General features: G+C 29.6%; 1 protein-coding gene across 5 annotated transcripts in view; it reads left to right on the top strand.

Moving 5' to 3' along the window:
- The window catches only part of LIMK1 (LIM domain kinase 1), a 154815-nt gene that overhangs the window by 97320 nt on the left and 45075 nt on the right, over positions 1–12420 (top strand). For 3 of the 5 annotated variants that reach the window (XR_012756019.1, XR_012756020.1, XR_012756021.1), the window contains 4 exons: positions 1519–1785; positions 7063–7217; positions 8577–8683; positions 8817–9103. Coding sequence is in view for 2 of the 5 variants with exons in the window: in XM_075362282.1 (XP_075218397.1) it covers positions 1519–1785; positions 7063–7217; positions 8577–8683; positions 8817–9028 (741 nt within the window). In the remaining 3 variants the exon portion in view is untranslated. Of the gene's footprint in view, positions 1–1518; positions 1786–7062; positions 7218–8576; positions 8684–8816; positions 10196–12420 lie in introns of those variants that run through there. The other 2 variants (XM_075362282.1, XM_075362281.1) reach the window with 2 other exon arrangements.

The raw sequence follows: 12420 nt of genomic DNA, 5'->3' as shown, positions 1-12420 counted from the left end.
GATGCAAGAGGACATAATGCTGCTGAAATTCACCGTCATTTGTGTGAAACACAATTGATGTAGACTCATTTTGATGAGCAGATTGCCTCGTCAAGTCTGGGTATGGCAGCCATCAAATAGAAGAAAGAGAGGAAGGCCACAGAAGTTGTGTGTGGGGTCATGATGTGGTTAAGAGTTTAGTATGGAGGAGCATGGTTTGCTGGATGAAGTGACTTAGGGTAGGAAGGCTTAGAGAATAGGATGTGGAAAATGGCTGTACAAAAACCACTAAATAATAATTGTGTGAAATATATGGGCCTACTGCAGTGAGTGAAGGAAAAATAAGGCAGTGGTGTTGTTAGTTTAAGGAAGGCCATTCAAATGTACAAGACAAACAGAGAAGTAGCAGGCCTAGTGTCCTACATGATTATGCAGACCTTGTGATTTGAAAAACAAAGTAAATATGTAAGTATTTGAAACCATTAATAAATTTTTTATTTTTTCAATTGTTCTCTGATCAGTTCTTATTTTTAAACTGTGCCTCGTGCCTCATATATTTCACTGTTGGCAAAAATATTTCAAAATGTCAACATAAACTTTAAAATTATAGAAAAAATTTTTCACATTAACTAGCTATATGATGGTAGAGCTGCCTCCTTGAAACCACACACACATTTATGTTAGACAAAATATCTTTTTCATGTGTTTATTGGGTGTCCAACAAAAACCTACCAAAACCATTGGGGAGCAAAGGGTCAAGGATAATGAAAAAGTGGATGGTGATAAAGGAATGATATAACCACAGAGGGATTATGACATGGGACAAACAACTCCTTTCAGAGGAACCACTCACACAAAGTCTACAAGAGCTTGTACATCTTTACCCAGGATGGAGGCAGGATATTACTGAGGAACAATTTATCATAGACTATGCTAAATATGTGCTGCAGCAAATTGTTTTTTTTTCTAGAAATTAAAGTCATGTTAGGATTGGTTCTGGCTTACTTAAAGAAAGTATTTGTCCATTCCCAGAATTGTGTAATGTAAAGAAGTGTCCAACTAAATTATTTAAACCATTCAGTCAGATCACTACTTAGGGGAGGGGTGGTGGCAAGCTCACACACACACACACACACACACCCCAGAGTGTATGTATCGTGCAAGGCTATGTGGCTTTATGTGATGACAGATTAATATTAAATAAAGAATGTTCACCGCTATGTGATCTTTAAAATAGTGTAATTTGTAGTAGTTTAAGAAATGGAAATCTCAATTATAAAGCATAATATTTATTTATAAAGGATGAATAAAATTGCATTTTATTTTTAATATTACATTTAAGTGTCAACATGTGAAATTATTTTTATAGTGTGTATATATATATATATATAGGTAGCTGACTATAAGGAGTTAGAAACAGGTTTTATTAATTTATTATTGATGTTCTGTAGGTTACAATTTGTAAACCTGTTCTATAGGTTATAATTTATAAATATTTTGTAATATTTCATTAAATTATTGGAAAATTGTAATTTTTAGGATAAAACTGTAGTTGTAGCTGATTTTGGATTAGCAAGAATAATATCTCAAAGCAACACAGAAAGAAGTAGTGTCAGTAGCTGTCTTGGAAGTGGTGGAGGTAGGCGATATGGTAATAAGACTGCTCCAACAACACATAGACGATGTGAACGAAAGAAAAGATACACTGTTGTTGGTAACCCTTACTGGATGGCTCCAGAAATGATGAAGGGAAATAAATATGATGAAAAAGTTGACATTTTTTCATTTGGCATAGTTCTTTGTGAGGTACGTTATTGATAATAAATCTATTTTAATGTATTTGAAGAATTTACATCATTAAAAAAATATACTGTACTACAGTCATTATTAAACTTAATCTCTAAAATTTTTCAGTTGGTTGAGTTTAAAAATTATATAGTATTGTGGTTAGGTACTGAATGAGCTTCATTTATGATGTTAATTGTGTTACGTGTCATCCAATTGAGTAATGATTATTCTTATTCAGTGCTTTGTGGTAGTTGTTATCATTGTTTAATTTCAAATCACTTTATCAGTTGTCTGATTTGGCAATTATTAGATTCAGTTTGAAGTTTCAGTGCTTTCTGCTCTATTCTAAATATTGAACTCTCATTTATGGAAGTTTTAATTGTCTGACATATATTATTAATAAAGGCTTGATTGTTTCTTTATTAGTCTTGGAAAAACTACTATTCAAAATCTGTGTTTCTTGTGTAACAGAATTTATGTTTTCACTAGTTTAACTGTTTTAATTCTTTTTCCCTTTTCTATATACTTTTTATTAGTACTTATTATCAGTCTATTACATCCCTTGTCTCTCTTTCCTTCCCAAATTCATATTGTTCTTTTTTAACTATTTTCTGGATCTACTTACTTGGTCTTTTGTTTTGAATTCACAGAAGAATCATAGGGGATGTAAAATTAAATTCATTTTGTTATAAATTTGACACTACTGCACCATTCTTTTTGGGAATCATGGTTGCTTTAAGGAAGTCTTCTGGCCACTTCCCGCTGTTGCAGATTGTATTACAGTTACATTATTTCTTGTAATCCTTCTTCATTAGGATATTTAATCACTTCTATTGGCAGTTTATATGTTTGTTGTTTGTATCGCTTCTCCATTCTTCAAATTTTTCTTTTGCTTTTGCAATTTTCAATTTTAGGATTGCTGTTCTTACTTAATCTTTTTTATTACAATCTGATCTTCTATAGGAAGATCATTTGACTTTCTGTTACGTTGGTATAATTTCTTCATATATTCCTGCCACCTTTTAAGACTAATCTCTTTTAATCACACTGTGCCATTTATACTGGCAATTTCTTTAATGCCTATTATTATTCTACAACAATCTTTATCTTTTTTAATAATTTTCTCTACCTTACATTCATTACTTCAACTGTATCATCTTCATATTAAGTAGTTGGCATGTACTAAATGGAAATCTTTTGAATTTATTCTTATCTTGACGCAGTTATAATATTAATAAAAGTTGTCCTTTGTACATGTCTTGGTATTTTCGTTAAAATGATTCTTATATCATTTCTCCCTTTTTATTTCTTGAATAATACATTGTAACATCACCTCACCTTTTTCTGCCCATTTTTATTTCACTTATCCCAATTTTATCCAGTCTTTTATTTTCACCTCTCTTTTAAAATTTTCTAACTTTCCTGCTTGCAGAAATGTATCTTCTTTCCCATTCAAGAAGATAGGTCAGATACTTCCCCATTTCTCTCCTTTCCATTTCTTGCTGACTCCTTTCTAGGAATTAATTTCCACAACTTCTCACTTTGCTTCTCCTCAAGACCCGAATGGGAAATAATTCTTAACTCCGGAATATTTAACAAGATGCTAATACTTTAACATCAATAGATGGAATATTTGTACCATGATGCTAATACTTGAAGAATCATTGGACAGTGTTATTGGAGCAGATGCTTTTGCAAAATACTTAGTCGGGTTCCTAACCTTACTTGTCCAGCATTGGAGGCTGTACTGATATCTAAGCTACCATTGGCAAAACGTTTAAAATCAATGGAGCATGTGAGCTCATCTATCAGTATCTAAATTCTGTATTCCCTAGCTAGGTTGAATAATTTATTAACTGGATAACATATTACATAATTATAGCCACAGTAAATTAAGTGCATTAAGAGGTTAATATACAGTAAACTTTAAATTGCATTCTGAAAAATGTAAAATAATAGAACATATTTTAAATAAAATACATAAAATAACAATGAAATTAGGTGTCAAAAAGAACATGAAAAAGTTGTGTTATTACTAACAATATAAACCAACTATAATAATTAACTACAATGTGTTCAGAAAGTTGCTATCCAGTGGAATAATGTGAGTGTAATTCTTAATTATTTTTTTATATTTTTATTTCATTATTTTATAAAAATGGATATTACAGTCACTGAAATAGTTTATAAAAAATGTTGAAAATGACCTCCTCCAGTATCAGTAGAACACTGCATAGGTTTAAGTTTGCTTTTAAACACTTTAACCAGCTATTGTACTGGAATGACTTGTACATATGCCGTTATTGCGGTTTTTAATTCATAAGTTGTCCGTGGTTTGTTGTGATACACTGCTTGTTTTGCTGCTCCCAATAGAAAGTAGTCTGAGGGAGTCAGATCAGGTGATTGTGCACAAACCCCTCAAAATGATTTGTTCACTAAAGACAATTTGTAAAAAAGTCATAGATTTGTTAACTGTGCGCGCTGTGGTGGCATCTTGTTGGAACCAACTGTGATTGATTTCCACTTCTGTTAACTGACTACTGAAGTTTGTTAAAACAGCACAATAACTATCACTATCAACTATATTTTCAAAATAGATTGGACCCGTGATGTGCATTCGACTTGCACTGACCCAACTACAGTCTTCACTTCGTGTAAAGATTGTTCTTGTAATTCATGGGGGTTAGTTGTTGACCACAGTTTTTTTTGTGAATATCCTCCCTGATGAAATCATGCTTCACCTGTAAAAAGTGTAATATTGAGGATACCTATGGAATTTTGGTCAATTTAACATTTAAATCATTGGTAATAATTTAGGCATGATCTGTAGGTTTCAGTTACTGAACACACATTACTTTGTAGGGGAAAAGTTTTAGTTATTTTCTTACAGCTTTATGTGCGATAGTAAGTCTGATATTTTGCTGCTATGCTAACTTACACATTGACTTTGATAGACTTTTGGCCATAGTATCCAAAATATCAAGCAGCTGCTGTTCATTTAGTAAAGATGGTCTTCCACTTCAATTAGCGTCTTCAACTGAGCCTGTTCCCAAAATTTTTCAATAAGAGTTCAAAACTGCATTGAGGTGAGGAACAGGAGTATTTTGAAACTTTCCAGAAAACTTATGCTTCACTAAATCAGCATACTTGTCACCTTCATGAAAAATGTGTTCAACAAGAAAAATGCATTCCTCTACTGAAAAAAGCCATTATGCTTCTTTGCAACTATTGATTCCAATCAACGAAACAGCGTGAAATGAAATGAAGCACGTTCAGTCACAACTCAACAACTGACATCTTGGCTGATTATTGTGCAATGCCTAACAAATCCGCAGGGTAACCAACCTAACATCGAAAGAAGAGAATGCACTGCATAATTCTAAAGCATACTGTACAGTTACTTGCTGAATTCACTGTATAATTACTTCTTTTTTTTTTTTTTTGTGTAATACAAAGACTATTTCTCTTTTACAAGTAATACAAGGAACATACTTGTTTGTAGGGGTATTTATATTTACAGATATGTTAAAATACTTGAATGATTATAAAAGTTAATTTTTTTCTTAATAAAAAGTGTTTCCTAATTATTATAATTATAGTATAAAGAGGAACTATGTAAAATTAATTTTAAGTAAACAAGTAATCAAATTAAATAGTTTTAGTATTAATTATCAGTTCAGCATTAAAACAATAAACTAAATTAATTATGTTAATTTAAATTTTTCTCCTGAATAGAAAGAATTAAGTGTAAAAAATTTATTTGTTTCAATTTTTTAATCTGGGAATAATCTTACTGTTATTTTGTGGAAGGTGGTGGTGTTACAGAGATTAATGGTAGTGTGAAATACAATTTTATTATTGAGTGCTGATATTTTTTATTAAACATAAATATTATCTTTGTTCCTTGTTACATTAGCCATAATTTTGTTGTACAGGAAAAATGTGCGCTTATTTTTCTTCATAAATATAAGTATACAAGGAGTTCAAAGGCATTTTTTTAAGCCCATTAAGACCTTTCAACAGATGATCCTGAAATTCAGATAACATTCCTGATGGCTTTGTTTGAATTTTTAATATATCTTCACTATGACTTGTTGCCACAGAAATTTAAACCCTAGGAAATATTAGATTAATAGTTTACAAAGAAGACTGTCTGTTTTTAATGCGATCAGGCTAACATTTTTTTTGAGAAGCCTTAACTGAAAAATATGAGGGTTAGCTGAAATGTAATGCACAGTCGCTCATAACTCGGGAAAAGAGAGATAGTCAGGTGAAACAAGTATGGGATAAAAGTACATTTTATTTACTACGAAAACTTATATTTATTTTTCTATATTGTCATCATTTATAGCTAGCTATACATTTCTCCTCAACAGTGAACCAGTTTTTTCATTCCATCAATGAAGAATGCTGGTGTTCTTTCCTTGATCCAACCTCATTGTGCCCTTCAGTTTGTTCTTCATTGTTAAATTAGTACCTTTAATATCCATCTTTAGTTGCAGAAAGAAGTGGAAATCATAGGCCACCAAATCTGGTGAGTATGGAGGGTGTTGAATAGGCTTAACAGCCTTTGCAGTTGTGCATGATGTATGTGGCCAATCATTAACATGTTACAGAATTATTGACTCTGTGGATTGACCAACACCACCTCATACACATCTCCTAAGGTGTTCTAACATCTCTGTGTGTCACACAGAATTTACAGTCAACCCGGCTTCCAGATAGTCACAAATACATGTGTTTGGAATTCCAGATGCTGTCAATGCGAGGTTCATCCTCAATGTTTACTTTTTACCTGCGTTTCATGCACACAATTTTATTGCCCATCTACTCATAGTATTTTTATCAACAGTTTCATCACCATAAATGATGAAAATTTTATTTTTCTAACCCTTTTAATTTTGCTAATTTTTTTTAGACAGTTGTTGGATGTGATAATCGCTTAAATTATTTTAATAATTTGATGAGTATTAAATAAATAATATTTATATTTGAAACGAACAAATTATTTTTTAGTAATAATCCAACCTAAAATAATCAAGTTGTTTTAAATCTCGTTTTTTAATTACTTTTCAATTCATTGTAACTTTTATGTCAAGATTTTGGTATATTCTATTTTCATATCTGAGATATTACTGTTATTAATACTTGTTATATGGATGCCACGATATTGTAGTGGCTGTTTCAATGAACTGGTATTATTATAACTGATATACATTGAATATGTCTTTGTATAATGTGAAATTCAATCACATTTAAAAAAAAAAATGTTTAATGATTATTTTTTAATTCCAGATAATTGGAAGAGTACATGCAGATCCAGATTATCTACCCAGGTCTTCTGATTTTGGATTGAATCAGAATGTTTTTAGAGAAAAGTTTTGTGCTACTTGCCCTGAACCATTCTGTAGAATAGCTTTTCTTTGCTGTGATCTCAATCCGGATAAAAGGTAATATTAAAACTATATAGGTTACAGTACTTTTTTGATAAATTCAATTTGTAATTTATATTTCTGTGTAATATTTGTGGATTAAATAAAGACAATGGATAACAAATTTACATGAATAAAGTAGCTTTTCTAACTGGGGATGTGTTACTTTTTTTTTTGTTTAACGTATATATTGGTTATTTATATGTATCCACTGGTGAAATTTTTTTTCCATTTCAGTTAATACGTTTGCTTCTATGCCTGCAGAATTGCAGATGAGATGTCTATTACTCTCTTTGCTGTTCCTTCAGTTCTGCAGACATGTGCATTTCATTTTCCGTTGACTGCAAGTTTTGAATGCTTTGCTATACTGCTTAGAACCATCTGTGATATGGTATAGTACCATACCATATCTAATTAGTGTGTTTCTAGTTTTTTATATTCTTTTCTCTATGAGTTTTGAATTTTAGTTATTTTTCTATTTATTGAGATGCTGAATTTTCTGCTATTTAAATATTGTGTGTATTTTGTAAATATTTACTTTTAAGATTTTTTCTGAATAATTTAAAAATGAAACCTCAGTAATAGAAAAAAAAAGGAATTTTATTTTATTAGAAGAATTTCCTTTGTTGAAATAGTCAACATTTTGAATAATGAAACCACCAAAACAGAACGTATAAATAGTTTACTTTGCAATCAATTTCTTTGATGTTTTTTTATGTATTTTGACATCATCAAAATCATTTTTAACAGTATTTATTTTTGACAATTGATATAACAAGATTTTCTAAAAATTGTGATATTAATTATTTTTATTACTCTATATTCAGTTACATACATGTTTATTGTTCCATTAATTATTTTTATTACTCTATATTCAGTTAAATACATGTATGTTGTTCCATTTATATAACATATGAAGCAGGCATTTGAAACATCAAGAGTAAGTGATTGCAGTAGGGCCCAGGGAGAAAAAAATGAGGTTTCTGAGAACTGAAAAGAAAAAAGAATAAAAAAATTTGAAATAAGGTGGTACGGATGTATAAATAAGATTGTATCAAATGGATTCTTAGATGAACAGAAATAACTTTTGAAGGGAGATGAGATAAAAGAAGTTGGAAAGATGATGCATAGGAACTTTTAAAAGAGCTAGAATAACATGAACGATGAAGAAATGTAGAACTAAGGAAAATAGAGTGGTTCTGTGAATTACTCGATTCAGGATTGATTAGAATGGGAAAAATCTCTGAATTTGTTTTTTTCCATGGAGAGGATTCTTTATTTATGTTTTAGTCCTTTCAGATGTATTTAACTACATTTATTGAAAATTGAAATGGTTGGGTTTTATTATGAATTACTTATCATTTTATTTCTTTCTAGACCACCATTTGAAGTGATGGAAGTTTGGCTAGAAGGTTTAGCAATGCACCTTTCTGTTGGAAGACCGTTACCACAAGATCTTGAATTTGATATTTATCATTATACAGGTAATAAAATAATTATATTGTAGAAGACGTTTTTGTTATGTGCTTAGTTTATATAAATTATGCCATTAATTATGTGTATTTAGTTGTAATATTATAGTGTAGCAATTTAATTAATGATATTTTATTGTTTTAGGAGTTAAAAGCACTAGTTCATCAGAATCAACTACACCTGAAGTCGTCACTCCATTAGAGATGTTGCACCCACCACCTACTACACCCACCTGTTCAACTACTGCCGCATCCGGTTCATCTACTCCAGTTAACTCGAATCTTGGTCATACACTGCCATTACGAATTCTGCAGGAAAAACGTTGCTTACTTCCTGTGGAAACAACTGCTCTCTGAATAAATAAATAACTACAGATCTCACATGTATATTTAAGTAACATTTGTCATCAATATTGTCATAATTTTATCATTGTAGGTATTAATTATTGGATGTTCATATGTAAATATGTTTGTTGCTTATATGTTTTTATAGGTATTTTACTATGTATTTTTTTATATTAATTTTCTACTTATGTAGGGTCTGTTAGTGAATTCACTTAAGAGGAAAGAGGAATGCATTCTAAAGTTTACTTTTTGTGCTTTCCTGTTACCTTAACACCATGTATATTAATATATAAGACCAAAATGTTCATATATGTGTAGAATGAATTATTGTCACTTTTTTTGAATCGCCAAATCATTTCAGCGATAAGACTGTTATGATTTATTAGTCTTGTTGTGATATACAGTGTATGTAAGTTGAAAGATGGTGTGTATTGTCTTCATTAATTTTTTACGCTACCGATAATGTAGGTTAGGAGGCATGTTACAAATTCTGTTATTCTGTTACAGTAGCTTGTGAAAGGCCAAGTTAGTATTAAGTTCTTGATAGTGCAGTTTAATTTGTATTTGTTTGAATGAGTAGTCTGTTTATAAGCGATCAGGTGATGTAATATGCTCAGCATATCATTGATTATAAGGTACGACTTGAATATGTCACAGTAATTTTGTACAAAATCTGTTCAAAAAAATTATCAATTTTTTAATATTATTCTACACCCAGTCTGGAGGCTTTTCCTGACAGATTGGAAGTATAGCAGCGACTTTCAGAGGTTATCTGACGTAAACTGCTGGTTTCTATCTTGCTTAATCAACTGCAGTGATTTGTTTGGCTTTGTGCAAAATTCTGTAAAATGTTTTATTTCTTTCTGCTGTCCTTGTATGAATTAAGTTATTTTTTCCAAATGTTTTAGTAAAGTACAAATAAGGGAACTTTCTGCTTTAGCCTTGTTATTATTTGTTCTTGTGCTTAATTATGTCTATGTTTTGTGCCCTCATTCGTTTGTCAACCTCATTTTTGGTCATTTCAGTCTGTGTGTCTTGCACTTGTAATTCCTTATTTTTTGCCTTAACTGCAATCATTATTTGTCTTTACATGTTACTGTGTATAAATTAATCGTATCATATTTATGTAAATTTTTTCTGTTGCATTAAAATTGTGTTTTAAACTAGTGGTTTTTAAAACCTTATTTTTATTGGTGTACTTTACCTTTGTATTTCTGTAGCAGTTTACTGATAAAAAAAAGTTATTAGCATAATAAAACTGTTTTTTGGCTATTTTGTTTTATGCATGTAGTTGTGGGTACTTGGTGGAGTTCTGATGGATTTCTAAAAATTAATTGTTTTTTTGATAGTTTCACCTGATGTTTTTGAAGCTAGCTATTATTATCATCATAAATTAAAATTTGTTTTATGTATTGTCTGAAAGATATACTTTGTGCTGGTTTAAGAAAAAATATAGTAGTTGTCATGGAAGAAAAAGCTTGTCTTTGAAGAGTTGTATCTTATGAATTTCTTGTTTAAACAGTAGGTATTTTTCATTGTATTTAACTTCTTTCTTCTTTCCTATTTGATTTTAAGCTATTTGAAGAAACCTCTAGTAATTACAGAAAATTATGCTGAAAAACTACACCAATTTTGACAGTAGAGTTTCAATGTTCTGTTAGTAAATAAATAATATAAAAAAATTAATATTAAAAGTATTATGAGTAGAGTGTATGTTTTATTTGTTTTTTAAAGTATTTTTAGACACAGTTGGTTTCAATGTAATTGTCGTTAAAAACAATTTTTATTTGGTTCCTGATAAAGATGGGGAATTGTTTTTTTTTTTTTACTGAACTGTGTGTTTAATTAACATTATAATGTATACACTGTTTATTAATGAGAGGTTACCACTTGTTTAAAAAAAAAAAAATGTTCTTGCAACACCATCTTCATGCTGTAGTTAAATAAAGTTATAATATTATTATATTAATATTGCTAAAACATATAATTTTGTATAAAAAACATTCTTCGTCTTTTGAAAGAGTCAAAATAATCTTTAAAAACCAGCCTGACATGAAAATGACAGAATAATAAAAAAAAAAAATAATATAACAAACTCATTTCTTAAATATACTTAAACACTAATTTTTTGTGTAAAAAAAAAAATGAATAAACAGAAAACTAATTTCTTAAATATACTTTCTCATTACAAAACACTAATTTTTTGTATAATGTATTTAAGAAGTTTGGAATGCTGAAATTCCACTATTGAAGAAAAACATGATGCTTGTTTATAATATGACTTAATTCATACGGGCTTTTTTAAATAAATTGAAACTAAAATAACAAGTTATAGCTTGTTATAAAACTCAGTTTTTCCATTGATTGATTTGTAAGATTGTAACTTTTCAAAAACACTCTCTTTCTTTCTGCAGTAATGGTTATATAAGTTTTGCTTTGTTTGCAAGCTTGTTTACTAGAAAACTTAAGTACATGATTTGATTTACTGGTTGCAAGTAAAGTAAGTCTGAAGACGCTAACTACCCTTATGTAAATTATATTAAAACTTTTGAGAATGTTGTATTTTTTATATATTATCAAAATGTTTCACCTTCCTTTCTATAGACAATAAATTATCTATAGAATAATTTTTATCATTATCATTTTGTATGCTATGTATTGAATTTGTTTAATACAAGTTACTAAAGAGTATCAACATAGTAATTACTTTTTAAAAAATTAGTTGGTATATTTATGACAAGTTATTTGTCTTAGTTTAGGTAATTTGTTTATGCCATTTAGGAGAACATGTTAGGTGAAGGCACATCATAATGCATATTATTTCTGACTTCCATGTGCAAGTTTATTGAGTGTTTGTTTTATTATATTATTAGTACAGACACTTGAACAGTAATGAATGCATTTATTAAATTGTATGAAAATATATTTTCATATATTTCAAATAATTCATGTGGTTATTTTTAAAGAATAATGAAATTTGTTTTGATATTATAGTTAACACCAATGAATAATTATTGTGAGTAGTATTGATTAATGTTACTTCTTTGATGATATAACCAGGAAATTTGAATTTTTATTATTAATTTATATTTAGCAGCAAATTTGTCAGAACCAGAGATGTCTAAAACTACCATGATAATAATGATTAGTTTGTCCTGTGCTGTAAGACCTATAGTAAACATGTTAAAAACATTCCTAATAATAAATTATGGGTAGTAAATTATTTGCTTAAAGATATTATTTGTTGTAGGTGCAAAAACACATTGTATTATTGGTACAGTGGTTCAATTTTTGCATGTTTTGAAATTTACCAAAAATGTGTTTTATTAGATTCTCTCTCTCTCTCTCTCTCTCTCTCTCTCTCTCTCTCTCTCTCTCTCTCTCTCTCTCTCTCTCTCTCTCTC

The sequence above is a fragment of the Lycorma delicatula genome, chromosome 4, assembly GCF_047948215.1.
Source record: "Lycorma delicatula isolate Av1 chromosome 4, ASM4794821v1, whole genome shotgun sequence".
In the NCBI taxonomy this organism is placed as follows: Eukaryota; Metazoa; Arthropoda; class Insecta; order Hemiptera; family Fulgoridae; genus Lycorma; species Lycorma delicatula.
Note: the sequence above shows the minus strand (reverse complement) of the source record. Positions and strands in the feature narration are given on the sequence as shown.